The 27,355-nt window shown below is 50.2% G+C and overlaps 1 protein-coding gene across 3 annotated transcripts; it reads right to left on the minus strand.

Moving 5' to 3' along the window:
• Nucleotides 1-55: 55 nt before the first annotated feature.
• CCDC136 (coiled-coil domain containing 136) lies at nucleotides 56-26,750 on the minus strand. Of its 3 annotated transcripts, XM_049894082.1 has the most exons (18): nucleotides 26,621-26,750; nucleotides 25,785-25,892; nucleotides 23,725-23,979; nucleotides 23,562-23,636; nucleotides 18,693-19,016; nucleotides 16,429-16,540; nucleotides 15,497-15,665; nucleotides 15,100-15,240; nucleotides 14,604-14,762; nucleotides 14,149-14,319; nucleotides 13,550-13,735; nucleotides 11,580-11,774; nucleotides 10,866-11,093; nucleotides 8,945-9,424; nucleotides 8,326-8,547; nucleotides 6,940-7,215; nucleotides 5,935-6,246; nucleotides 56-269 (listed from the first exon to the last, which is right to left on the minus strand). In XM_049894082.1, the coding sequence occupies exons 1-18, from the start codon at nucleotides 26,676-26,678 to the stop codon at nucleotides 159-161; spliced, it is 3,582 nt and encodes a 1,193-aa protein (XP_049750039.1). In that variant the 5' UTR covers nucleotides 26,679-26,750; the 3' UTR covers nucleotides 56-158. The 3 variants fall into 3 exon arrangements, with proteins under 3 accessions (XP_049750039.1, XP_049750037.1, XP_049750038.1); XM_049894080.1 differs by lacking the exons at nucleotides 5,935-6,246; nucleotides 6,940-7,215; XM_049894081.1 differs by lacking the exons at nucleotides 5,935-6,246; nucleotides 6,940-7,215; nucleotides 8,326-8,547; ... (1 more) ...; nucleotides 10,866-11,093; nucleotides 11,580-11,774 and adding an exon at nucleotides 4,004-4,110 and having other exon boundaries at nucleotides 183-269.
• Between the last annotated feature and the right edge of the window lie 605 nt (nucleotides 26,751-27,355).

Below are 27,355 nucleotides of genomic sequence, written 5' to 3' on the forward strand. Positions count from 1 at the left end.
CAGCTCTCCACAAGCCTTTCCGGCCTGGGTGACCGAGGCTAAGGAAATGGGAATGTGTAGGACATATGGGTGGGGTGGGGCTCTGGCACAACGTCCTGCATGAAGCTGAGGGTGGTGGCCACGTAGGATCTGCCCCCTTGGCTGGCCCAGATCTGCCATCACTCCATGAGGCTGAACTCTGTCTCCTGCGGTCGCATGTTGGGTAACAAATACAGAGCCATGGCTGCAATAGCCAAGAACACCACAGGCTTCCACATCCCAAACATGTTCTGTGGGGACCAGAAGAAAACTGTGAGTGCCCAGCCTTCTGAACCCTTCCCAAAGTCAGAAATCACCTGCTGGAGAGCGACACCTCAGGAACACCATGGATCAGTCTCTTTTACCTCCTGGGTAGTTGCTGGAGATGATGTGGTCTCTTAGTCCTGACACCCTACATACCTGGAACACTATATATATCATTTTAGGTGGCTGCCTTTATGGATGCCTCAGTTGCTCCCTACTGGATGAGGAGAATACCAGTTCCTATGCCTGGAGGCAAGCTCAGGAGCCAGACCCCAAAGCTTCTCCAAATGGTTGCCGTGATAAAGGGTTGGATGCCATGGCAAAAAAAGATGGCAAATTTGGGCCTTTGGGAACAGCAGCAGCATTGGTTTTATGGAGAAGAAATGAACTCAGCATCAATAGCATAGTGGAGGGAGAGGGATAAGACTCAGGGGAAAGGGAAGAAAGTCTACCATGGAGTTCAGGTAAATATGAGGTCCTTAAGCAGTCAAACCTTTTGCAAAAGCAGCAAAGAATGATATTAGTTCAAGGAAACCTGTTACTGGCCCTGGGAAGGAACATGGCTGAGTCATTAAAACATCCCCCAGTCACCAGGTGTGTTGACTGACTTCTTGGACCTCATGCTAGGGAGAATGCTGAGACTTCCAGACACTGCTGATGACCAGAGAATCCTGCTGATTCCTGGGACAACAAATGACACCACCAGAAGATACCTAAAGAGCATCCTTTAGGGAATATGAAATTTTGAACAAGAAAAAACATACTTAGAGAAATGGTTCCTATTATTATTTGACTGTATTATCTGAAAAACAAAATTTGGATTTTGAGCCATAAGCTAAGGCTTAAGGTAGCACAAGGATGGTTTAGGTAATGATGGGGTATATCCCATTAATGCTAAGAACACATTTGCTCAGAGAATAACTGATCTAAAAAGTGGGTTTTAAGCCAGCTACAAAGAACAAACAAAATCTCGGAAATTTGTGGTCACAGTTACTAAGAACGGAAGATATGAAATGGAAAGCAAAACAATGTTGCTGGTGGACAGGGTAATTTGTGTGAGAAAAATTCCCGAAAAGAGAGCTAGTAATGATATTTACATGCTCAGATGTTTATACCCTAATGTGCACTGATAGAAATGCCAATCTGTTGTCCTTACTGGAGGAAAGAGCTGAAATCCATAAATGTTTGAGTGGGTGTACTTAAACATTGGGCAGAGACAAGATTCTAGACTGGATAAGTCAAGGGATGGCTTGGGTGTTTCAAGAGGTAAGTCAGTCATGTCAGGCTTTCCTTGTAGACTGGGTTACTAAATTGGTAAATCAAGAAAATAATGTTTTTGAACATAGTCAAGGTATCTGACAAGATTTTCATGATATCCTTGCAGATACTATGACGAAATAAGGGTAACCATTTCTTAATGACCAATGAACTGACTAAAAGGAACCTGGAGAGCCGACACTCCAGAGGCCCACCACAGGGCTCAGTCCTCACCTGCAACTTGGTGAAGATATGGAAGGTGGGCTTGTCACCCCTGAGGATGATATGAAGCTGGCCGGGAAAGTAAATTTGTTGAGTCACAGGGTCAAGATAAAAAAAAAAAAACTTCACAGGTGAAACCAATGGACTGTATCTAATGAGACTTAATAGGAATTAATGGAAATTTCTGCCTGTGGATCAAAAAAATCAACTGCAGGTACAAATGGGAAGAGGATGCTTAGTATACGCAATGTGCAAATGGGGTTTTATAAAGAAGACATACGGTAAGTTAACAATGTGATATTAGTTACCAAGTAGCTAGTGTAATCTGAGCTACATAGATGGAAATATGGTGTCTTCCTAATTACTTGGTCCTAACCAAGAAAAATTACTCAAAATGAGGAAGGGTAATAAGGGGAGACAGGATTGGAATTTTGTCCTTATAGTCCCATTCATGATTTCCTGGCTGTATTACTTGACCTCTCTATGCCTTCGTTTCCTCCTATGTAAAATGATAATAATGATAGCTACGTCATAGGGCTGATGCAAGAATTCAGTGAGTTAATATATGTAAAATGCTTCGAACAGTGCCTGGCACACAGTATGCATTACGTAACTGTATGCTACTTTGACTACTTATGTGGTACTTTCACATACACTAGCTCATCTGATCCTCAAAAGAGCCCTGTGAGGAAGGCAGAGGTTTTATCATTTAGTTTACATTTGAGGAAGCTAAAGTTCAGATTACGCATCTTGTTCACTGTGACAAAGCCTGTAAGCAGAGACATAATCAATTTCTTCTGACCACTTGTCAGCCACACTTTGTACCATACTCTGCTGCCTCAGTTCCTGGTGGGGAAGTATAGATCAAGGCTTAGCCAGAGCTCTGGGCCTAATGGGCTCCCACAGGGGGCCCGTATCTAGGGGTTCCCTCCTCTCATGCCAACTGGGCCTGGCTGAGCTCGAGTTGGTGAGAGGTTATGGCTGGGTGCATCGGGTCCCATCACACAGGGATTGAGCAACCTGGGAGTGCACTAGGGGTGGGGGGCAGGCATAGAGGAACCCCTGTCACTTAAGAAGTAATGACTGTCCATGGGGAGTGACTGGGATGCCTAACAAAAAGAAGAAGGGAGAAGGGTTGGAGGACAGAAAAAAGGGAAACAAGGCGAGAGAGAAAAAGAATTGGTGAGAAGTGCCCCCAACACAAGATGCACTTGCCAACTCTGAGCCCATGCGTTCAGATGACTCTACTTTTACAGGATGTAAGAAGAGGGGGAGGTGGCAGTGAGAGCATGAGAAAAGAGCCAAAATGAGCCAAGAGAGAAGAGTTTACAGTTTCCAGAAGGCAGGTAGAACCCTGGAGTTCTACCTCAGGCAACAAGGCCACATTTGCCTCCTGAATTCAGCCTCCTGTTGACAGACCAGATTCCATGGACGGAGACCAACTGGAAGGTACCCAGAACATCCATCAGTCTTGATTCCCTGAGAACACTTACATCTCTGGTTAGTGAGAACTTTTCACCAATACCACATTCTCCCCAGAAAACTGAGCCTGGGAAGCCGATTACAATGGAATCTGGCCCCCAAAATAGATAAACAGGGAATTATAAAATATTTCCATTCTTGTTTTGATTTCTCTGAAGACCTGAAGTCCCAAACCTGGGAACATTTCAGTAGAAAATGCATAGTATGGGAGAGGTTTCAGTTCTATTTTCATCAAGGTTTGAAGGATGAACTGAGGCCGCCCTCATACAGATGACCCTGGAAGTCTCCAGCTTTCCAGGCCTCTTCCTCCACACTTGATATACCCAACGAGAGAGGGTGATTCCTTATTTTGCCATCCTAGGTAACAACAGTAGTGAGAGCCTGGCTCTGGCCAAACAGAGCCCAGGCCAAACAGAGCCCAGGCCAGCCTTGCAGACAAACATCAGCTCATCAGAAATGAGGGAGCTTTGAAAGCAGTAACAGTGCTGGGCTCATCCGATCTTTCCCAGCTCAGGACAGAAACTCAAACCATGTCTCTGGTAAGCATCCCAACTCCCTATGTGTTATGCAGATGGGCAGAGATTTTATGGGCTTTGCAGGCGCCCAAGGAAAAGCTAGGACTAAAACTGAGAGGCCTGAGCTACCCCTGCTGTAAAATGGCAAAAGCAAGAAGCCGCTGAGAGAAAAGGGAAAGGGGAGAGGCCAGGGCAACCTGTACCCTCCCTCTGTCCCTCGGAAGGAGAGGAAGCAATACCAGTACCTGTGTTAGGACGACGTCTCAGCCCACCAGCACCAGAGCAAAGCCGATATGACCACCAGGCCTACGAGAGGCAAAGAGAAAATGGGGGGGTCGGGGGCAGGGGACGGCTGCAACATACCAAACGAGAAAGAAGCACAAGGAGAGACCAGGAGATGAGTGGTGGTAAAAGACATAAACACATGAATCCAACAGATAATGAAGATGATAAAACAAAGGGGAAAAAGAAAGGAATCAAGAGGTTAAAAGCAGGTAAGCTAGAGCAGCAGTCTTTTCCTCTGCTACCTGGGGCCTTGGTTCTTCCCACTGGGAGCCTGCAGAAGATGCAAAACCGATGGTTTAAGCAGCGGTGTAGGTCCAAGCCAGGCAGGGAGGCCAGCTTCCTGGCTCATCACATGTCTCCTATCTTGTCAAGCAGAGGGTATCTGTACCTAGACTTTTTTTTTTTTTTGTACCTAGACTTTTCTTGCAGGTCAATGACTCTAGACAAGTGAAGCTCCAGAGGAAAGCTGGGTTCTTGCAGAAGAGCAGGGCATGTATTTTTCCTGGATCACTCTAGAGAGAGCCAGTCTTCAGCCGAGCCACCTTTCCCTTTGTTAAGCCCCTGGTTCTGATCTGCTTTCCTTCAAACCTCTGAGTATTTTTGGGCTTTGGTGCCTACAATCCCCTGGGAGCCTAATGCTGGAATGGTGAGAAAAAATGCACTACCACAAGCTAACCAGGGAGAAAGACTGGTTCTCGGACTGCACAATCTCCAGAGGAAAAATGGGAGCTGCAGGTGCTAACACACATCAGTGGAGCTGCCTGCAAAAGAGGCAGGACCCAGGAACCAGAGGCTAAGGGACACAGGGATGGAATTTACTTTGAAGTAGAAATCAGGTCTGGCGTTTAGAAATGTGGCACCTGAGGGGTAAATCTATGAGGCGCTGAACCAGCGCATGGTGAAATATGATGAGTTCAAAGAAATACAATGGTCCCTTGCCACAAGGTTAACAAGGACTGGATGCTGGACCCTCAGCCAGTGCTAAAGACTGGGTTGCTGGAAAACTCCAGATATCCTTAGGGGCCACTGGGTCATCCTACCATGAGGGATTTATTTTCCTTTCCCTGTGTTTAGAGGGACAGAAAACACTTTTCCTGTAACCTGAGGACTTATTTGAGAAGTAATCAAACTCATCACGGAGTCGGAGACCTCAGTGACTTCAGCCAGGGCAGAAATCGAGCTGGTACATGCCTGTACAGATGTGCCAGTTGTTAAAACACTTCTGTACAGTTGGCAAATTACCCCTACCATCCGGGCACATTACCCAGGAACCATCCCCCCAACGCTGCAAAGATCCAGCCACTAAAGAGTTAGGGCTATGGACTGGTCAATGCCCATGTGTAGACTGTGAAATAGTCTCTCATAGCGATGACCACCCCCCGCCCCAGGTCTCCCTCATGCCCAGTGAGCTATACAACTCTACAAGGAAGAAATTTACCTCCCTCCACACACCCCAAAAAATATGACGACAAAAAAGTTTAGACCTAACAGGGCACCATAGGAAAGCAGGGCTGAGTGACTTTGCCCAGGGTGACAGACATGACCTGAAAGCCTCACACCATCCATGTCCTTAGTACAGAGTTGAGGAGAGGGGTGAGGAAACTCTCCTGACATAAGCGAGGTAGCCAGGGCTACCATGTACATGAAAGGAGATAGGACTCCGAAGATCCTACTTTGGAAAAGGTGTCTTTATGAGAAGGTTCCACAGCAAATTGATCTAGGCCTGCCACGAGAGACTGCTCTCTCCGGCCCCCTCTCCATTTCCACTATCCCTGTGTGCACATGCCAGGGCTCACTGCCCTCTACTCCTGCAGAAGTACATCCATGAACACTGGGACACCAGTGCCCCAGAGCCCATTTCCCACTTGATCCAGCCTTTGGCTACAGTTACCTTTTTGCTCTCAGAAAGTTTGAGGGGGTTTTCCTCTGAAGTTTCAGGGCAAGGGTTGCCATTGTCCTCGTCTTCCTTACTCTCCAGGTCTTGGAACACTTCATATTCTTCCAGATCTTCTACTGAGTCAACTTCTGTAATATCTGAGAGCTCAGAAGGTGGTTCATCCCAGGACTCTTGCCTTGTTTCCTCTTCCTTTTCCTCCTTACATTCATCTTCCTTTCCTTCCTCCTCCTCTTTCTTTTCCTGCTGTCTTGCCTGCTCTTCCAACTCCCTCTGGCTGGCCTTGTAGTACAGCACCACCTCCAGACTCTGTGGGGTGGAGGCGGGGGAGGGTGGGGATGCTGTTACCTACGAAAATTCCTACCCTCATTTCAAAGCAGTACTATGTCAAGAAAACTCCAGTCCCCAGCCTGTCTTAATGCAAGGGTGGAGCACTAGATTCTGGGACCCCGAGTCAATCTCCCTGAGTATAGAGTAGAGGGCAGTCACCCCTAGGCTCTCCGGACCAACACCTCTATTTGGTCATTAACCATATCAAACAGCTACCAGAGCTAAAGATTCTGCATCTCAACTGTTGCTTCCCATCCCTTGGATGGCAACTCTCATTTTACCCAGTCCTGTTTTACTTATTAGTATACAACGGCCTTGAATAAATTCCTTGCTCTTCATATATTTGGTCCTTCTACTGGGCACATAACCCAGGAAGAACAGGGACCCCAGAAAAGGTGACTGGACGAATGGAAACAGTTGCTGGGCCTGGGGCTGTGGTGTTTGGGGCTATGCTGCCAGTTTTCTGTATTCCATTCTCTCCGTGGTTCCACAGGAAAGGGAACACCACATATCTGCTCAGGTGGACTCCTCTAAATGCTTTAGAAACCCCAGAGGCTAGGCTTTTCTACAAATATCTCACCTGGGAGAACCCCTCTGTATGGAGAGAGATGATATTTCTTCCCAGAACCTCCTCCACCTTGCTGCTTATCTGGCTATTAAGGTTATACTCACTTTTTTTCTGGTCTCAAGGCTGCCCTCACACTTTTCCAGACCTGGCTTTTTATTTTTAACCCCGTTGGCATTCTTGTTCATATTCTTATTGCCATGCTTTCCCTTGGCATCTCTGGAAGCTGAGGACCTCTTCTCCTTGAGCTGTCGAAGCTCTTCCTGACAGCACTGCAGCTGCCCCTCCAACTGCTCCTGAATGGCCAAGAGCCGCCCCTGCTCATCCATGCTAGCCTGGTATTGCAGCTGCAGGTCCCGCAGCTTGGTCTGTAGCTCTCTGATCTGTAGATGGTGGACGGCTGGTTACCCAGAGCCAGGCCAACCCTGTCGGCCTGGGCCCTGCCTGGTGTCACTGCCTCGGACACCTCCCTGCTACAGCCCATGGAAAGTAGACAACAGAGAGAATAGTAACACGTGGAAAATAAGCCTCTGAAACAGTTTTACAAATAGCTTTTCCCTAACCTGAGGCACCTGATGATTTATATCTAACAAACAAAAAGTGACAGGTTTTTTACTTTTCTAGGGAATAAAAAAAAAAAAAAAGGGGGAATAGCTACAGGGAATACCACTTGTGAACCTAAGGGTCTTATTATACATATCGTTCTTGGTTACAGGAACTCCTCCTTGGCCCAAGCGATTCTCTGGCAGGTACAGTTACCTAAGGAACGGTGGTATACACTCCTAAGAGTGCTGGAGATCACACCACCTGGCCCCTGCACCCCTCCCTGAGACAGAGGCAGTTACAACCCTGCTCCCCAATCTCTGGTTCTATCTATCTTGACTGACGGCAGCACACCGTGATTTCGGCAGATGCCCGATATTAGTTAATCTACACCCATGTGTTTACTGCACTGTGAGTCTCTCCCACGGGCTACACAGTGAGCCCCACTGAACCAGGAACAACAACTGGCCAGAGACTATGCCCTCTCCCCCATTCCTAGTATAGGCAGAGCACTCTTCTTGCCATTATGGGAGATCCAAAGGAAGAAGACATAGCCTGTCCTTGAGGTGCTTAGAGTCGAGTTGGGGAGACAAGACAACTGCAACATAACTGAAGAAAATTGGCAGGTAAAAAAACCCAGAAGTATAGAAGTGCTGTGGGACACAAAGTAAAAGAGTGAACAGAAGCGTCAAAGGGAAGAGGAGAAAAACTATCCCCAGAGAAAGGTTTTGATGCCCAGTCTCAGCAGAGTGGGCGCCCTGATTGACAGGGTTCCGCAATGCCGCCAACTGCCTGGCCTCCCAGGATTCAGTCCCTTTGGTCAGGAGGAGGGTCCCAGGTAGGCCTGGCAGGCAATATGCTCCTGTCCTCTTTCTCCTTTATGAATGGCTAAGACCTCCTTCGGCTCTAGGGATTCCTAGAAGAAACCTTGCTGCTCTGATAGCAGTTACCTCATTCTTGTCATTTTGGGGGGTAGGCGGCTTCTCAAGGCATTCCACGCACTCCTTCAATTCCTTCTCGCAGGTATCCAGCTCTGCCTTCAGCTCCTTCTGCTTCTCCAGCAACTTTTTCATCTCCTCCTGCAGGGTGCTGTGCTCCTCCTGGCTGACCTGGTATATGGCCTGTACTGCCTGCAGCTTGATCAATACCTGGGCAGCCATCTCCTCAAAGTGCTGTGGAGGGTGGGGGGTTAATGACAGCACTGGAGGAGTACCTGCCTGCTGCCCCCCTCTCATTGCTAGGCCCTTCCTAGCAGACAAAATGGCCACAAAGATCTGAAGCTGCCCAGGAGGAGTATCGTCATTTCTTCCCATAAGAAGAACCATGACTGCACTGACTGAGAAGTCCTGAATCTTAGGCCTCCATCCAGATGGGAGCACCTCCACGTTAGGGGGGCTGAGAAGGCAGGACCTGCCATGGGGCTGGTGCCTCACTCATTTCCAATGAGTTACCCAGGTCAGCTTCTGACCCCATCCCCTACCTACTCCTTGGGCCCTTCCCCTGGTGGCATCTCTTAAAAAGACGAGAGCCCTTCTTTGCCTGCCTGACCTGTCACCTGGCTACTGTTACCTCTAGATCTTCTGGCTCAGCAGTGTCGTTGTCAATGTCACTGCTATTGGTGCTGCCATAACTCTTCTTGTAGGTGACACTGCCGCTGCTGCTGGTGTGGTGACTCTTGATAGAGATCTCGCTGCTGTTGGTGTTACTCTCATAGCTCTTGAGAAAGCTCTCGTTGCTGGTCAAGGTGCTACTGTAACTCTTCTGATAGCTCTCGGTGTCTTCCGTGGTGCTATCATAACTCCTGTGACAGTTTTCAATGATGGCAAGCATGCTGTCATTGCTCTTCTTGCGGGACTCAAGGCTCATTTTGACGGTAGGGGACTGGACTTGGAGAAGCTGGATTTCTTCCAGGCAGAGCTGCAAGTCTGCCTGCAGCCGCCTGTGCTCCTCCAAGAGCCGCCCTTGCTCTTGCTGCAGCAGCTCCTGCTCGGCCTCACCGGCCTGGTACAGCGTCTGCAGGCCCTGCAGCTTGTCGATGAGCTCCTTGGACTGCCAGGGGAGGGGCGGGAGACATCACCATTACTCTCAGCCACTGCAGTCCTAGCTGCACCCCTTCTGGGGCAGATGTCTGCGAGCACATTCTAGAACCCCACACCTATACTTCAGTTTCACTGCAGCCTGTGTCTTCGACTCAGTCTGCAGGTAACTGGCAGGTGTGTTGGTTTCTTGTGCATTTGGGAAAATCTCCCCAGGGCAGAGGCTCCATGATTTCTGGGCTCCCACTGCTGCGCTCTGGCACGTTCCTCTCTCCTTGAGCAGTGCCGAGTGGTCTCAAAAACACCCTGGTTCCCTAGCCTACCCTCTTCTCAATCAGGTGTGCCCATTATCCTGACCTTTAGCTCAGTCTCCTCTCCCCTAAAATCAGCCCTGGCCTTGAATGGGCACATACAAAGAATTCCTTCCTCAGAGGATGCAGACTTGGAATCCAGGTCTTACTACTCGTCCCTGTAGCCCCTGCCCCAATTCTTGATCTGGCCTCCAGGCACTCTCCCAGGCCCTCTGGGCCTGCCTTCTTGGCTGCTGATGCCCAGGATGAGACCTGATCAGTTAAGGAAATATTTCATACCTGGTTCTCGGCCTCTGTGTTACCCAGGCTTTCAGCCTGGATATCTGATGCCCCTGGAATATGACCAAGTCTCACAGTTTGGACTTCTGCAATTCCCTGGTTCTCCCCGTCCAGGCTAATATCAGGAAGGACCAGGTTCAGCCTCAGCTTAAACTGTTTACCTGCTCTTCCTTGCCCACACTGAGACCTCAGACCAGATTCACCCCCATCCCTGAAAAGAGGTGCATGGAAATCTCTGTCCATGTGACTTCATAGTTCTGACCCCTTGCTGGTGTTTGAGACACACCAATACCCTGTCTAACCCCACTGACCTGACTCCAGTATTGCCACCAAAGTTCCAGTGAAGATAGTTTGGTCAGTTATAAGACCCCCATATGCTAGGACTTCTTCCCTTGGAGATGAATGACCCCAGATTTGCCTCAGAAGTAGAAGGCCAAAAGATTACAGGTTTTGATAACTGTGAAGTATACTTTTCAGCTCATAAGGAAAGAATGGCATGTTTACAGTCAGTCCAAAGGAACCTGAATAAACACTAAATTGATATTATACATCTTGAAAATGCTGTGTCAAAGGGGCTAAGTCAAATACCAGATTGCATACTTCTGGGTCATCCCAGTTCTGTTCTGAGTGTTCACAGGGCTTCAGTTGGGCAGGCAGCTGGGTAAGGTCCCCAGGTTGCACCCAAAGCCGCATCTCAATGGAGCCCGTGAGTGGTCGTGGCAAGTGAAGAGCAGGGCTTTAGCCTCATTCTTATCTCTGGCCAAACAGGCCTTCCTCATAGTGACCCCTGTGTGGAGCCCCCCTTCCCTGCGATGCTGTTGTCCTTAGGAGAACTGCCTATACACTGCCTCATGTTGTGGTTACCTTGTTATGATCACATTGGGAGGACTTAGGCAATTTGGAATTCTTGGGCTTCTCCAACACCTCCCGGAAGCGAGACTCTCTGCAAAGTCGCAGCTCTTTGTGAAGCTCTATTTGTTCTTTCAGTAAAACTCCTTGGCTCTCTATCAGTTTTTTCTGTTCAACCTGCATGCCTTGGCATAGCAGCTGTAATTCACAGAGGTCCTGCAACTTCGTAAGCAGCTCCTGACTCTGTGAGGCAGGGTGGAAGGAAGAAGAGGTTGTATGGGAAGGACTGTGCTCTTTCCGCGTCTCATTCCTTCTGGGGGCCATTCCCTTCAGGATCTCTGTGCTGGCTTTGCACAGCCCATTTGGGGATGAGGGAGTCTTTCTATGGAGGCCTGCTAATTGAGCAGTAATAACCTCTTATATTTGGATGTAATTTGCAGTTTACAAAATGCTTTCAAATGCATTTCCCCCAGATGGAGAAATATAAAATCCTGTACTGGTTCCTGCGTATAAAATGTATTTTAAGATTTAAAGTCCTTAAGAGAAGAACCCTTATCAGCTATAACTCTGCTTTTTGGTTTGGGGAGCTGGTGAGAAAGTAAGGAGTGGTTGGTCAGGAAACAAAAACGTTCACCCCCTCTTCTTTCATTTTTCCTGGGCAGAGTCACACCTGGGAAACTTCTCCAAGCGCTTCTCCACAGCTTGCAGCCAGGCCCCGGCCACGGTTACCTTATGAACGAGGCCAGATTTGGGGAGCGGGAAGGTGAGCCGGTGCAGCTCTTCTTGCAGCTGGCCCTGCTCCTCCTGCATCCTCCTCTGGTCCTCCAGGAGCTCACACTGCTCCCTCTGCAGCTGCCCCATCTCCTTCTGGCTGGCCTTGTACTTTTCCTGCAATTCTGTCAGTCTGGACAGCAGCTCATCACACTGTGGGTGGGGGCAGGGTGCGGAGGGTGTGGTTACTCTGTAAGGGACACTTCCTCTGTATTGTGTGGCCAGCCGGGCACATCTACACTCTCATGCCTCATGCGAGTCCCCAGGGTCTCCTTCCCTGTGGTCACCTTGGACTGATCACCCCAAGACATTCTGCACCCTACAGACCAGGCCTAGATGCTCAACGGGGAACCCCAGCAGGTGCTCTTTCAGGCTGTTGGTTGGCTGTGCTCTAAATTTCTTCTACTATTGCCTTCTGAGGGCAGTTGAGAGGGAGTATTATAACCACGGCCCTTCCTTCTTGTTTCCCTACCTCCCCTTTCTCTGGCTGGCCACTTTCCCCCCGCTGCTGGGAGTTGTGGCTGTTACTCTCATTATCCCCACTTGTTTTTTGACCTAACTAGGCTCCTTAACAAAAAGGACTTAATTTCACCATAACTTTCTTGTTTTTGTTTTCATAATCATTTCTTAAATCTTTAGAAATGTATGAGTTATTGCTGAACTGGGTTGAGAGACTAAATTACCCCAAGATTCCAGAAACTTAAACCTAGTATCAAACTAATCTCAACGCTGTTTGATGAGTAGAGAAAAATCTAGCTCTGGAGGCCAGCACACTTCTCCTTTCCCATGGTCTCTCCTCCAGGGCAGGAGGTGTTGTTCAGGTCAAGGTGTAAGTAGCCAGGTAACCCCTGGGTCCTGAAATTGAGTGGGAGTGGGGGAGGGGGAAATGTGAGCCTGGGCACAGAAAATTGCAGGTGGACCATTGAGGCAGACCAAATAACCTTCCCAATCCTGTGTCTTCTGAAGGGACACAGCCTGCTGCTGGCTGTGGCAGGAGCTGCTGAATATTCTGATAGAATGGGACCATCTCCACCATCTCTGGAGAATGTTGTGCTTTTTCTCCAACAAGCTTCAAGACCTTTCCATTTACTATCGGTGACTAGGAACTCAAAGTGCTCAACACAAGGTAGCTGATGATGGCTTGCATTTTACACCCGATAAAAAGGAGAAAATGAGTAAGGCCTTATTTATCACCACCAGGATTTACTACTAAAAGGAAGTAAGATGAGCATTCAATTTAAAAAACCAAACCAAACCTAACCCATTGCTGTTGAGTCAATTCCGACTCATAGTGACCCCATATGACAAAGCAGAACTGCCCCATAGGATTTCCAAGAACAGCTGGTGGAATTGAACTGCTGAGCTTTAGGTTAGCAGCTGAGCTCTAACTCAAGCTTAGAGAATTTAACTACTCTAAACTCACAGAATAAATCCATGGAAGAGCCTAAGTCCTTCTAATATCCAATCAGCGCTCTGGATGTAAGACCATATCCCCTAACAGGAGCACTTACGAACCACCTCAGGAAACTGAAACTCTGTAGTTCTAACAATACCCGTTGTGTATATGGACCTAGGAGTATGTTCCTCTCCACAAATCACTAGATACCACTATAGTTCTAATATCAACATATAAATGCCTACACACAGAGAGCCCATGTATAAAACCTTTAGTTGTTCAGGCCGTGATCCAGATGTAGTGATCCCCTTATGCCACGGCTCTGGCTCAAAGTCAAGGCCAAGGCAAAGCATTCATCTTGTTAAGGTTAACAGCATATGGCTCTGCCTCTGTTCCAGCCTTGCCACACTTAGCTGCGACTAGACAGGAAGCCCATCGAGCCCCTTGGTTAGATGACTTCATATTTGGCCTCTTTACCCGCTTTCTCCCGAGGAAGTGCCCAGGACCTCTCACCTCTCTGGGTGACAATTACCTTAGTGGCACACTTCCCCTTGTCCTCTGGCAAGTTCTGGGTGTCCTTAAGCTGCTTCAGCTCCATCTGGCAGAGTGAGAAGTCCTGCTCAAGCTTATCATACATGTGCTTCTGTCGCTCCTGCTCATCCTTGCTGGCCTGGTACAGCTTCTTCATCTCCTGAAGCTGGGCGTGCATCTCTTCGTTCTGGGGTGGGGAGGCAGGCCCCGCTGTCATCCCGGGAGTCCCCTGCTGCTGCACTCTCTCCTCCCAGGCAGGGACTAAGAGATCTGCCCCTGTACTTCCCAGCCCCAATTTCATCCCAACGGGTAACCCCCAAGATGGATGAGTCCTTAACAGTATCTCTAAATGCAGAGCTGGGGCTTCCTTCTTTTGGGAGGCGGGGAAGGGAAAAGGCTTCCTTTTTAGAGGCTGATTCTCTGATTCAAAATCAAAGGAAGCTGAGAGCATTGTGACCCCGAGATCATCTTTCTACCAAGCACCTCCCTCTCCCCCTCACCAACAGCTTCTTCACAAAACTCCTGCCCACCCCACTCCTCTGGTACACCCTCACAGGTGACTGCCTTGCTACGCTCTCCCTCACCTGAAGCTCCTTTTACCTTCTCACTGCTCTCCTGGAAGGAGGCCTCGATGTCCTTGAGGCGTTGCACCTCTGCCTCGTGGCACTGCAGGTCCTCCTGCAGTTGCTGCTGCACTTCCAGCAGCTTCTCCTTGTCACACACGATGTTCTGATACTGGTGCTGAAGCCTCTGGAGCCGGCACAGTAACTCCTAGGGTGGGAGGAGCTTTGGGCAGTGCCTCTGGGACCTTTAACCCACTCTTCTGCCTGAGCCACACTCAAAGACAGTCTAAGAATTGACTTCTCCCTGCTCTTCACTTACTGCTTGTCTCATCTAATGTAGATGGTCAGAGGGTGCTCAGAGGTCTTTACCTGAGGTACTGCAAAGGTAGCAGCTGGGGTTAGTTTAACTCTCTATTCTTACCCACCATCCCTGAACTCTCAGACAGGTGCTTTTAGCACCTCAGCTGTTCCCTCACATCTGGTTGCTGTTACCTTATCATTGTGGCTTTCTATAACTGTAGGTTTCATGCCTTTGAGCTGTCGGAGCTCAGTCTGAAGCTGGAGCTGCACCTTCAGGAGCTCATTGTGCTCATTCTGGCTAGCGTCATACTTCTCCCGCAGGGCACAGAGCTTGGTCTTCAGCTCCTCGTTCTGTGGTGGGGAGGATGCAGGCAGAACAGTTACTCTCAGCAATAGCAGAGCCCTCTCCGGATCAGTCTGGTTCCTGCTCAGATGCACACAGCTTGAGGAACACCTGCAGGTTTACTGTTTTGGCTTCTTCTCTGACAGATACTCAATAAGGATGACCATTTCTAAGACACAATGCTATAAGACTTCTCCAATTGGTCTCCAGGAGACTAGACCCTGGTTAGAGGAAAGAGTCCGCCGTGCACAGCCTTATTCTCTGTGCTCATCCCGCCACCCTGAAGCAGCCACACCAGGAGGCCCTTCTGCTCTCCCCAAGTGCCCTCCCTCTGTCAGTGTTCACCTGGGTGACACTGTAACACGTCTGGAACCGCAGCACCTCATTTTGCGCACACTTGAGTTCCCTCTGTAGCCGCTTCTGCTCCTCCTCGCTGGCCTGACGCTGATGCTGTAGCTCTTGTAACTCACAACACAATTCCTTGCACTGTGCAGGGAAGGGGAAGGGAGGCTGACTTCCTGCAGGTACCAGAGGCATGGCAAGAGCAGACGCAGGGAAGGGATGGCGTTCCTTTCACTGGACTAATTACCTCAGGCAAGCAAGCAACCCCCAAGAGTACTATCCCGCCATAGTGCACGCCTCCTGCGGCAGCCCTGGGCCTGAAGAGGTGTTCTGATCGAGCACCAGCAGGAGGTAACAGAGAGCCGGTGAAGGGCCCTGCTTTCCCCACCCCACGCCCTACCTTGCTCTTCATGTCCTGCATCCGCTCCTCGGCTCCCAGCAGCTGCTGCCGCAACAACCGGGTCTCTGGATTAGGCTCCAGGAAATCCATTTCTGAAGTCTGAGACTCTGTCGATGCCATACTCCTTGGTGTTTGGGACTCCAGCCACCTTTCAGTTGCTCTTCGTGTTCTGTAATCCAGAACCCCAGAGCCCTGTTGGCAGGGAGCTTTGCCTGGAATCACTAGCCAAGCTGCTTGGTTTTGATGCAAAAGTTAGGGACCATCAATTGGGAATCACCTCTCAAATAAACACGTTTAAGAGATTACAGAAAAAGTCCCCAACATCTCACTCTGCTAAGGTGTGTTTGGCATTGGGAGACCCTAAAAGTGCCAGTCCAGCTGGGCTTGAGGCTGGATCTGGCGGCAAGCTAGCTACAACAGGGAGGCACTCTGCTGTAAGACCGAATCAAGTCTGCGCAGACGATAAAGGAATCGCTTCGGATATACTCTAACCAAAACCTGTTGCTGTAGGGTTGATTCTGACTCATAGCGACCCTACAGGACAGGGCAGAACTGCCCCATAGGGCTTCCATGGCTGTGAATCTTTATGGAAGCAGACTACCGCATCTTTCTCCCGTGGAGCAGCTGGTGGAGCACCAACCTTTCAGTTAGCAGCTGAGAGCTTAACCACTATACCACCAGGGCTCCTTTAATATACCCTAGGGCAGAGCAAACCAGACCTAATGCCTGGAATGGAAGAAAACTACATTTTAGAACTTACTAAGCTCTAGTCCTAAGACAGTGGGTTGGTACCCCCATGCCTGATTCCAGGCTTATCTGTCTCCTTTGGATACCATGAAAGGACCAGCTCTCCAGGCGCAGAGGAATGCTTGCTACCCTGTCATCTGCCTAAGGCAGAGTTCTAGAGGGCCCCGCTGGCCTCCTGGCTGTACCTCTCACTCTCCAGATTGGCAAGCTGCTCTGTGAGGCTGCTGTTGCTCTCCTGCAGGGCCTGGTACTCCTCATTCAGGTAACGGCAGCGTTCCCGCAGTTGCTCCAGTTCTTCTGCAGAGAACAGTAGAGGAGGTGAGATCCTGGGGAGGAGACCACTGACAGCTAGCCCCCAACTTTCCCATCTAGAAACCCGACAGCAGAAGGCAGTGCAGCTTCTCTTTATCTAAAGACAGAGAAGACATATCATGTGCAGAAGCTTAGGAGGCAGGGCCCAGAAAATTCTCCACTACAGTGGGTCTTTCTCCTTGTGAGAAGAAGGTAGCTGCCTGTCTTCCCATCCTCCCAGAAGAATTTCCCTGTGTGCTAGTCTTCAAAGCCCCAACCAAAGCAGAGCCTTGCATTTCTAGCTTTGGAGGGTTTAATTAAGCTTTTGGTTTATTGTGTCCAAAGGTTCCATCAAAGTGTTCCTGATGGCCTTCCTATGACGCTCTTATTACAAAAAGCTGTGAGATATGAACTGCCAGATGTCACACTGCCAGTCCCAGGCTTTCAGAGAGAACCCAGGCATTCTGGTATTCCATTATCACCCGACCGAATACGCTGGCCTGGAGGAGGTCAGAAATTCTTTCCAATGGTTTTTCTTCTGCTAACAGAAAAATCCACTCCAGTCTGGTTGAAATGCCTGGCACGTGTCCCCAAGTACCAGTCATCAATACTTTTTGCTGCTGCAATAGTAGAAATACCCATATCTATTTTGTTTCTTCATGACTAAGAATTATTATTTTTAGAACACTAACTCTTCAGATATTTAAGAAACACTAACTTGCTTTCATTAGGACATTTTAATTAGAACATATCTTACCTGCCATAAGATTCAACACCCTGAAAGTTACTTCTAATGTGTCCTCTTTATCCCCATCAGAATTCCTTGGAATACTGCAGATTACCGTAGAAGGTAGGAAGGACACTAATCTTTAATGAAAACCAGCCATGTGTTAAGCATTAGATTTGGTGGTTTCCGCCTTGGATTCAGCCAGTGCGTGAATGCTTTCAACATGGTAGGCATTTCATTTAATTCCCCCAAATAGCCCTGTAAGGTTTTTTAAAATTAACTTTTAATTTTAGAATAGCTTTAAGATTTACTGGATAGTTTCCTGGGAGAGTTCTCACCCAAGTTCCCCCATTGTTAACATTCCCATGGTGTGTGTGTCCCAACCAAGGAATCAACTTTGGTACTCTACTACTGACTAAACTCCACCCCTTATTTGTATTTCACTCCATTTTCCCTAATGTCCTTTTCCTGCTCCAGAATCCCACCCAGCTGCAAGGTTTCATGTAATCTGCAGTGATTCTAAGGAGTCACTTGACAGTTACAGACCAAGTCTAATTCTATATTCTCAGATAGAGAAACTGAGCCTGAGAGGGAAAACAACCAGACTAAGTTCATCCCACTACTTAGTGGAGCTGGCATTCTGAACTTGGCTCTCTTTAACTCCAGCTGAAGCCTTTCCACTGTGCTAGCCTGCCTCTCCTAGCACCACCACGCCACAGGCTTGATACAGCTGGGAAAATCTGCAGTTCTTTGATTCCTTGTCAATGGCCTCTGCTTGGCCTGGCCTAAATAGGGCCTCTATTATACCCAGATCATAAATCTAGCCTCAGAATAAAGACAAGCTCTCTGACATCATGAGTCCCAGCAACTAGCTGGGAGACTTGCTGTCTGAAAGCAGAGCTCTAAGGTTTTGAGTGCCTCATGTCTTACTAGAAATAGCCTCTCTTCCTCTCCAGCTGGCTTGTGCTCTCATTTGTTTCCCCCTGAAGCTTCTACTTTGGGGAGGGGTAAAGGAGCCTTAGAGTTAGCACCCTGGGAGCTGGGACGCAGGACTGGAAGTCCACCATAAAGTGGCCCAGGCAAAGCGCCACGGTGTCAGACCAGCAGGAAGTTTCCCAAGGTGAGAGGCCCCTCTACTCTCATCCTGGAACTGAAAACTTTCCCAGGAAGGTCGCTCCCATAGTCAAATCAACAAATGGCCCTCTGAGGAAGAACTCCCAGGGTACGGCTCCTTGGTGTTATTTCTCAAACCACTGTGTGACATCTGGGTAAATTTTGCTCCCTTATAATCTTCAGTTCAACCTGGAGGTTTTTTCTAGAGGTTTCCAATTGAGGATTGAAGATCACTTTCTACTATCCTCTTATATATTACCCCCTCTCCTCTGCCTGACTTTACTGACTGGCAGACCAGGAGGAGGGCTGCTCTCCTACCTTGCAGGTCAGAGATATCGGAGACAGTGAAGCTATTGGACAGGTCAGAGCTCTTCATTTCCATTTCCGCACGGAGGGAGGAGAGCTCCAGCTCGTACTCGCCCCGGATGCGCTCCATGTCATCCAGTTCCGTCTGCATCCGTAACAGGTCTTCCTGCAGGGATGCTATGTCACTCTCATGCTCAGTCGCAGAATCCTCCGCCGCTTGCCGCAGAGTCCGGATCTCAGTTTGGGCCAAACGCAACTCCTGTTCTATTTCCTTAAGTTCAATTTCCTTCTCACGCTCCAACAGGGAAATCTCTTCCCGGAGAGTCCGCAGCTCACCTGCAAATTCGAGGCCAGGATGGTCAAGACGTTAAGTGAACTAATGTGCCACGTCCTAGAGGCACAGAGTTAAAGGCAGACTTATTTCTTCTCTGGAAACCCCTGACAACCTAGTTCCCACCCCTCAGGGAGGTGTAGCTTCATCTGGTATGGAGTAAAGAGACTATCAAGGAAGAGAACAGAGAGTGAATCTATGTAGTACAGTGCACTAGAAAAGTAGGCTTTGGGGCTTAGCTCCAAAAAGAACAACTTAGACCACTGCAAACAAAAAGTATAAACAAGGGAATCACCTGACAGTTAAAGACCAAACCTAATTTTACTGATGATGACCTCAGTCTTTCCAAAAATTCTCAGATTAAAAAAAATTTACACAGGCTATCCTTACATATTCAGCCTGGGAGCTCAGAAATTACAGCGCCTCAGAGCTCCCATGATCTGCCTGTGCCAAGTACCGGCCACAATGCGTATTAGCGTTCACAGCTTAAATTCAAATGTGGATTCACTGCATATGAACCAAACACGGCAAAAGAACTTAAATGTCCACCAAGAGTGGGTTGTTTAAATTGACCTTGGACAAATAGTACATAAGGGACAGTCGTGGTGCAGTGGTTAAGCACTCAGCCGCAAACCGAAAGGTTGGTGGTTGGATTGGAACTCATCAGCTGCTCTGCAGGAGAAAGATGTGGCAATCTGCTTCCACAAAGAATACAGCCTTGGAAACCCTACAGAGCAATTCTACTCTGTCCCTACAGGGTTACTATGAGTCGGACTTGACTCAACAGCAATGGGTATTTGGTTTTAAATAGAATATAATGCAGTCATTTAAAAGAAACGGTAGATCTATACAGGAGGTGTGGAAAGGTTTCCAGAATACGTTAACTGGATAGAACAGCTGTAAAATATATGGTATTGTCTCATTTTTTACACAAAAAGTTTACATATAATATATATGCATACAAATATACAATGACATAGAAAAAGGCCTGGAAAAATCCATGCTCCAAACCATCAAGAGCAGTTACTTCTGAGAAGCAGGATGGCACGTGACAGGTGCTTTGACTTCCACATTACATACATCTGTACTCTTTTAATTTTCACAACATACCTATGTTTTACAACAAAAATAAAAATTTTTTTCTAAGTTACAAAAGAAATGTGCCAGAGCTTAGAACTCCCCGTATCTGAGGAGCACCTCAGGGTTTCTGGACCCAGGTATTCATCTGGGATCAGGAGAACCTAAAAGTGAAGGCACAGAGAGAATAACAGGCACTGACACCAGTGGTGAGTTTAGGCATAATACAGCTCAGGAACCATCTGCTCCATGTATGTATAAACGAGGCAGGGCTTCATCCACGCAGCAGACTTCTACTGAATATCTACTATGTGTACAGAATTACATGTTTCAGTCTTTTCTAAAAACTAGAATAGGGCACAGACTTTTGAGGAGACAATTTTGGATATACTGGTGATATGTAAGTGCCGAGTGGACAGGGGACTTCAGGGAAGGTCTCCTGCCCTACTCTTTCCAGCTCACATGTGCAGTTCCAGGCACACCTGTTGCCCATCTTTCCTGTTCGGGCATATTCCTGCCTGCCTCCTCTCCTTGATCTATTTAACAGTATTTACTGATCACCACCTCGGTGCCACGCCCAAGCATCTCCACTTGGACTCTCAGACTTCCTGTTTGAAAGTCCCTGATGTATCCCCACTGCTGGGCACAGAGCAGTGAACAACACGGGCGGTCTTTCTCCTGGAGCTTAGTCTTGTGGGGGATGCGCACAAGTCAACTGGCCATTAGGATAAAGGTCCCAGAGCCTGGGGTGGGCTTTCTGTGGGAAGCAGACCAACCTCCACTTCCCTAACATCCACTGGACCTTAGGGTTCAAATCTCCACTGGGGACTGCAGGAAGGTGCAAGCCTGGAGGTAGGGTCTAGCTCAGCCTGGGAAGCCTTCAAGAGGACCAGGGGCAGGGACTGCCCTGGACGAGGGGCTGCGGGGACTGGAGACTGAGGAGAGGGGCTTATCCGGAAGCTGGAGGGCGCTGGCCCTGGAGAGGGGGGAGGGTTGGAAGCGCCTGGCCCGACTTCGAAGCAGTGCCGCCCGTTGACTGTGGGACTGGGGCCAGCGGGATGGGGCCAAGGGCCCGGGAGTCGAGCTGCAGGGCAGATAAGTGGATTATCACTCACTGGTTATAGCCTCCATCTCGTCGGCCCCCCACAAGTGGTCTCCCTGGGGGGCCTCCCGCCGACCGGCCGGTCCCGGCCCCAGAGGGGCTGTGGCGGCCGGAACGGCCTCGCAACACCAGCTGCCTCTGGGTGCGCGCGCGCCCCCTCTTGGCGGAAACGGGCAACGCGCGTGCTCGTGGACAGCCTCAGTTTCCTCTGGCGGGGCGGGGCGCGGCTTGGGGCACCTTCGCCAGGCCCACTGCTGCTGACCTGAATTAGATCTCATCCTAGAAACCACCCTATCCAGTACGGAATCACTCTAGAACTTTATTTTCCCAGGTGGTTGCCTACCTGCATCTCCACTTTGACTCCCTGACTTCCCTCCTAATTTGAAAGGAAGAATGTCCCTTCTCCAAGCGAAGGATTTTGGCTTTTTCTGTTCTACTGGATCTTTTCCTTCATCATACAAACATGATCTAGTGTTGCTCCTCTTTAAAAAAGCGCCCCCCAACCCTATTTCCTACCACCTTATTTCTCTGCTTCTCTTCAAAACATGGTCATTATCTCATTGAAGCACTTTCTGTTCTTGGCTTCCAGGGTATGAAATGCTTCAGGAGCTCCTCCAACTTCAATCTTTTTGTTTCTCCTTCTACACTGGGCCTTTGTATACTGGAGTGTCCCTAGGGCTGGGCCCCTTTCTCTCCTCTTCCTGTAGCTCTCCATGTGATCTCCCATGGATTCCAATACCATCTATGTGCTGATGACAACCAAAGTTCTATCTCCAATCCTAATTTCTCCTCCGGTTCTAGATTCATATAGTCAACTGCCTCCTTAACATATTCGCTTGGATTTTTTTTTAAATTAGAATCCAAGCGAATATGTTAAGGAGGCAGTTGACTATATGATTCTAAGAGCTGCTTCAAACTCCACAATTAGGTAACAATTCTTAAATGACTCCCCTAGCCCCCAAACTTGTTCCTTGCCAATAAAGTCCCATCTTACACCATCTTTCTATACCATATGATTATACTGTTTTCATATAATTTATTGCCATCTGAGCTAGTATTGTTTATTGGTTTATTTTCTGCCTCTTCCCATTAGAATATACTCTTCATTCAGGCAGGGATCTGGTCTGTCTTGTACATAGCTGGTCCTCCAAGCACATAAGCATTCAATAAATGGTTGATAAACAAATGAATTAGCCCCATTTAGAAGCCTCAGAGAAGAAATTGAGTCTCAGAAAGATAAAAGTGACTTACTTGTCCAAGATGACAAAGCTTGTTAGAGGCAGAGCTGGGCCCCAAAATCTAGGTGATCTGAGGCCAGTGCCCACGCTCTTTCGCCCTGTGGGATTCATCTCTCTTCCCTCTGTTTCACTGCCTACTTTTCCTGCATCTACCTTCGCTTACATCTTTCTCCTTTTCTCCTCCCCCTCCCATACCTTTGCTTGCTCCTCTCCAGGCCTGCTTCCTGGCCATCTTTTTTTTTTTCTCCATTTAAAACTTTTCTTTTGGCTTGATCTCACTTCTCTCAGGAGAGTCCCTGCTGTTTTCTAGGGCAGCTCCCCTAAACCTTCCGGAAGCCCACAGAAGTAACAAAAGCTGCCTCTGTATTTGGTGGTGCGGTAGAATGTGGGACGGCTGCCTTGCTGCTTCCCAGAGACAAAGGAACGGGGGCGTTGGAAGGACAGGATTCTGGGCCACAAGCTCAGGTTCTGGGGAGCAAGTGAAGAATTCTCATCTGCTCCCCTTAAAAGAGTCACTTCTCATTGGCTTACTGTCCTTTCCCATGGTGCCCTTGGAGGGACAGGAAAAGGAATCTGGCCTGAAATCCAACCCTGATCACCCACCCCAGCACTGACCAGGAGAACAAAGGAAAAGGGGTGTGGGAGCAGAGGGAGGAGGCGGCTGAAGGAGAGAAAAAGGAGAGGGTTGACCAGCAGAAGAGAGGAGGACAGAAGAGTCAACTAGAGATGTGAAGAAAGGAAATTGGGTAAAGAGGAGACTGGAGATACAAGGAGAGGAAGAGAAAAGGGTTAGAATAGTAGAGAAAAATGAGGTAAAAGTACTGAATTACATTATTTTTGTCTGCCGCACTTCAGTCAAACCCTCAGAAAAAAAGTACTTGGCTGGCCACCTCCCCTCTAGCCCTGTTGTTGGGTGCCCTTGAGTCGATTTTGACTCCTAGTGACTACATGTGACAGAGTAGAACTGCCCCACAGGGTTTTCTTGGCTGTAATCTTTACGGAAGCAGATCACTAGATCTTTCTTCTGCAGAGCAGCTGGGTGGTTTTGAACCGCCAACCTTCCTGTTAGCAGCTGAGTGCTTAATAATTGCACTACCAGGGCTCCTTCCTCCAGCCCTAGTCCTGGAAGTTACCTTGGAGCTGCTGGATCTGCTTGGTGAACACCTCTGCCTGCTGTGCACTGGCTAGCCGCTCATCCTCCAGGAGCCCTGTGGGGACAGCGCAGCGAGTCAGGCCTGGGAGCCCCTTCAACAGAGCCTTCAGGCCCAGGCCCTGCAGCCCATCACAGACACTCACCCTGCAGCTCCAGGGAGTCGTCCTCGTGCTGCCCCGCCAGTTCCCTTGTCTCCTCCAGCTCTGCCACCAGCTGCAGCACCTGAGCCCTCAGCTCCTCCAGCTCTGTCTCCGTGAGGCTCAGGCCCCGGTGCTTGCTGACAGACAGGGAGCCCATGCTGCCACCTTTGTGCACTTGTTCTTCCTCTTCTTCCACCTCCTCTTCCACCTCTTCTTCCTCCTCTTCCTCCTCATAGAGAGCTGGAAGTAACACCTCCCCTAGGAGAGACACCCATCCCACTAGGGGGTCAGAGCCACCTTACTTGCAGCCCTTTGAGGGCCCTCGAACTCATTATCCCAAGACACAGATGGTTTAACAGTGCCACCTGGTGTCCCCCAAGGAGCCCTTGGGCAGGCCTGTGCTCCAGTGAGAACTCAGGTGTGAGGGTCAAGTTTGGAGGCAGCCCCTCCCCCTCACAGGCCCTCTGGACCAATGTTACACTTGGTGGTCTCCTACTACTACCTTCAGGCAAACGGAGCAGGCTGGTGCTGGCTCAGCCATATGGAGCTTGCACAAGGATACCTGGTTCTTCTAGTCCTGGCCTCTGGGTCGTGGGGCAAGTAGTTAAGAAATAATTCAGACATTGGCTACGTCTTCAGGCCAAATGGTGCAAGGGTTAGTTTAGGGGTTTGTGGAAAGTTAAAAAATTAACCAGGTGGCTTGTGAGAAATTAGCCTTTCCATGGTAAGAAAGGAGTCTCTGGGATGTACGAATGATTAACGCATCCAGCTGTGAACTGAAAGGTTGGTGGTTTGAATTCACCCAGAGGTACCTGGGAAGAAAGGCCTGGCAATCTACTTCTGAAAAATTAGCCACTGAAAACCCTGTGAAGCACAGTTCTACTCCGACACACCCAGGGCTGCTATAAGTCAGAGTCGACTTGATGGCAACTTTTTTTTTTTTTTAATACATAGTAAAAAGCATTACATGAAAGGAGGTAGAGAAAGAAAATATCACACAAAATGATTCTAAATGTTTCACTGGACAAACAGTGGGGCCCTTACAAAGGTATATTATCAAATAGCCTTTTTTGAAGTGTTCTGCAAAGTCTACCTTCCTTTTCCCTGTGGGTGGCATGAGGTCCCCCCTGTCCTACCAGGGCATCACGGGGCTTCTCCTCCTGCTGACCACAAGGTGGTTCTCAGGGGAAGTCTTAGGCTGGACTGGAGTGTAAAAGGAAGTCCATCCTTTAATGCATTCAGAAACTGGGGTGTGTCTGTCCCCTCCTCCGGCTGGTGAGCCCCCCCTCCTTGCTGCAATGCAGTTCCTCCAAATAGCAAAATCTTGCCTGGGTGGCAACTGCTTGCTTTGTTTTAGAATCTGACTCTCTGGTCTTATTTTCTCCGATATCAGGAGCCTGAGGTTCACCTGGGGCCCCCTGTATCACCTGTCCTCCATGGGGGGAGCAGGGTTGCCCACACTGAGTGTGCACAGGGGCCTGGCGACACTTCACAGAAGTCCTGGAAAATAAACCAGCATCCTTCCAAGGGCATGGGCTGGCAGCCACTGCCAAGTCACATTGAGTTTAGTGGGGAGATGGGTGGTGGGAGGCTGGCCTTCTCACCTGGCCCTGCTAGGCCCTGTCTTTTCAGGCAGTAAGATACCAGAGAGAACCAAAGCCACAAGCTTCATCAGAAGTGAGCCGTGGTGGCATCAGGAAGATAGTGCACATGCCCACTTGCCTGCTTTTTCAAAATAAGGGCGCTTTGGGTTTAGATCTGACAGGGAGAACAGCCCCTGCTGAAAGGATCCTTTGACGTTCTGTCCAACAAGGCTTCTTTCTCTGTCTGGCAGCTCCCCTGGGACACACAACCTGGTTAGATGGGGACTGGGGCACCAAAGAGATTAGCCCAGGACTTCCCTCAAAGCCTGGGCCCTGGGGAAGGGTACGCTCAGACAAGAGAGGAGGGGGCTGAGATAAACTGAGCGAAGGACTGTTTCCTGGCTGGGAGCACTGAGGGTCAGAGGGAGGAAGATGGAAGGAAAGAAAATGGGGGTGGGGGAAGCTTTTGAGAAAACTCACCCTCCATAGCTTGCATCCCCCGACGTTCCAGAGACCCCCAGCGTTGGCCTTTCTTCCTCTCACAACCCTCAGATACTTCAAAGGAGCCTAATGTGGTTACTGTTGCTCCTGTGAACAGGCAGAGAGGAAGGGCTGGGGGATGCCAGGGGCGGGCCTGGGGTGGTGGGAGAGAAGGTGACGTGCCTTCCAATCCTTCAGCCCTGGGATTTTTAATCCCAGTGGAGGTCCCTGCCTCCCTCTGCCCAGCTCTGAGACTCCCCTCTCTCAGCCAACGGGACCCCCGCCTGCCTCGTCAGCACCCCTGTTCCGGGCTCCTCTCCTAGCTCCGACAGAAGGAAGGTGTGTGTATATTTAGCCGGCAGGGGACGGGGAGGAGGTGGGCCAGGATGCAAGACAGAGGGCAGGAGCCTGTAAGGATGCGGCCGAGATGGTGAGGCAGCTCGGGGAAGGGGCGGCAAGTGATGGGGGCTGTGGGAAGGGGTTGCGGGGCTGGACTGCGCCGCTCCGCCCCCACCCCTGCATTCTCTTTCCAAATCCCGTCCTCCCCCCTCGCCCCGCGTTCAGAAGCCTCCGGGGCCGGAGGGTGTGCAGGGTCGGACCCCCTTCTCAGGCCGGCGAGGTGAGCTGGAGAGGGCTCCGGGGAGGGGCTGCCAGGAAGGGCGCGGCCGAAGTGGGAAAGATGGGGCCCGGGCTGGGTGGGGGGCCGGGGCAGAGGGAGGGAGACTCGAGGCCGAGAGGCAGGGTGTCCTGCAGGGAGAGAGGGTCTGGGGGCCTAGAGGGAGGGGGACCGGGAAGAGGAAGGGGGGTGGTGAGGAGTGAGGGCGGGCGGTTCTGACCTGGGCCCGGGCAGCTCCAGCCCGCGGCTCCCGCGCCGGCCCCGGCGCCGGCCTCCATGGCCACTCCGCCGCCGCGCCCGGAGCAGACGCCGCACCGCGAGGCCGGGGACCGGGGCCGGTGCGCAGGAGGCGGTGGGAGGGCGGGCAGGGGCGGGGCCTGGCGGCCACCTGACGCCGCCGCCCGGAAGCCCGCCTTCCTCCCGGCTCCCGGACCCGGACGGGCGGGCGCGCGGGGGTGGGGCGACCCCCGACCCGCTGGGTGCCTTCCTGGTGCCGGCACCGAAGGCAGTGGGAGGGGCCGGCCGCATCGCCGACGGGAGCAACTGGCCGCTTGAGGCTGGTCCTGGGGGTGGGTCCTGCCCCGACTGGGCGGTGCGCTGGGACCCCGCTGCCACCATGTGTCCGGGCGCGCAGTGATGGAATGGGAAAGGACACAGATGGACCAGTGCCCCTGGCCTGTTTCCTCCTAGCGCGCAAACACGACACTCCCTTCTCTCCTCACCCGCAGGGCCGGCGCTCCCCACCCCACAGTCGGCGCGGACCCCGGCCTCTGGCGCCCCAGGCCAGCGCCGTGGCCTCTCGACCCCGGAGCCCTGAGGGCAGGAGGAGGGAAGCCACGGCCTGGGATATGAAACTGTCCCCGGACCCTGGCCCTCTGGGTTTTCCTCGCCACCCCCTACCAAGCCTGAGCCAGTAGCCCACTTAAGGAGAGGTCCCCTCCGGTTACCCTACGCA

This window comes from Elephas maximus, chromosome 8 (assembly GCF_024166365.1).
Source record: "Elephas maximus indicus isolate mEleMax1 chromosome 8, mEleMax1 primary haplotype, whole genome shotgun sequence".
Classification (NCBI taxonomy): domain Eukaryota; kingdom Metazoa; phylum Chordata; class Mammalia; order Proboscidea; family Elephantidae; genus Elephas; species Elephas maximus.

Coding starts and splice junctions, on each gene's coding strand:
- CCDC136 (XM_049894082.1), bottom strand. CDS start 26,678: ATGGAGGCCGGCGCCGGGGCCGGCGCGGGAGCCGCGGGCTGGAGCTGC. Junction 19,017..23,561: donor GCAGATCCAGCAGCTCCAAG/GTAACTTCCAGG, acceptor TCGAATTTGCAG/GTGAGCTGCGGACTCTCCGG. Junction 11,094..11,579: donor AATCTGGCCTCGTTCATAAG/GTAACCGTGGCC, acceptor CCTGCCTCACAG/AGTCAGGAGCTGCTTACGAA.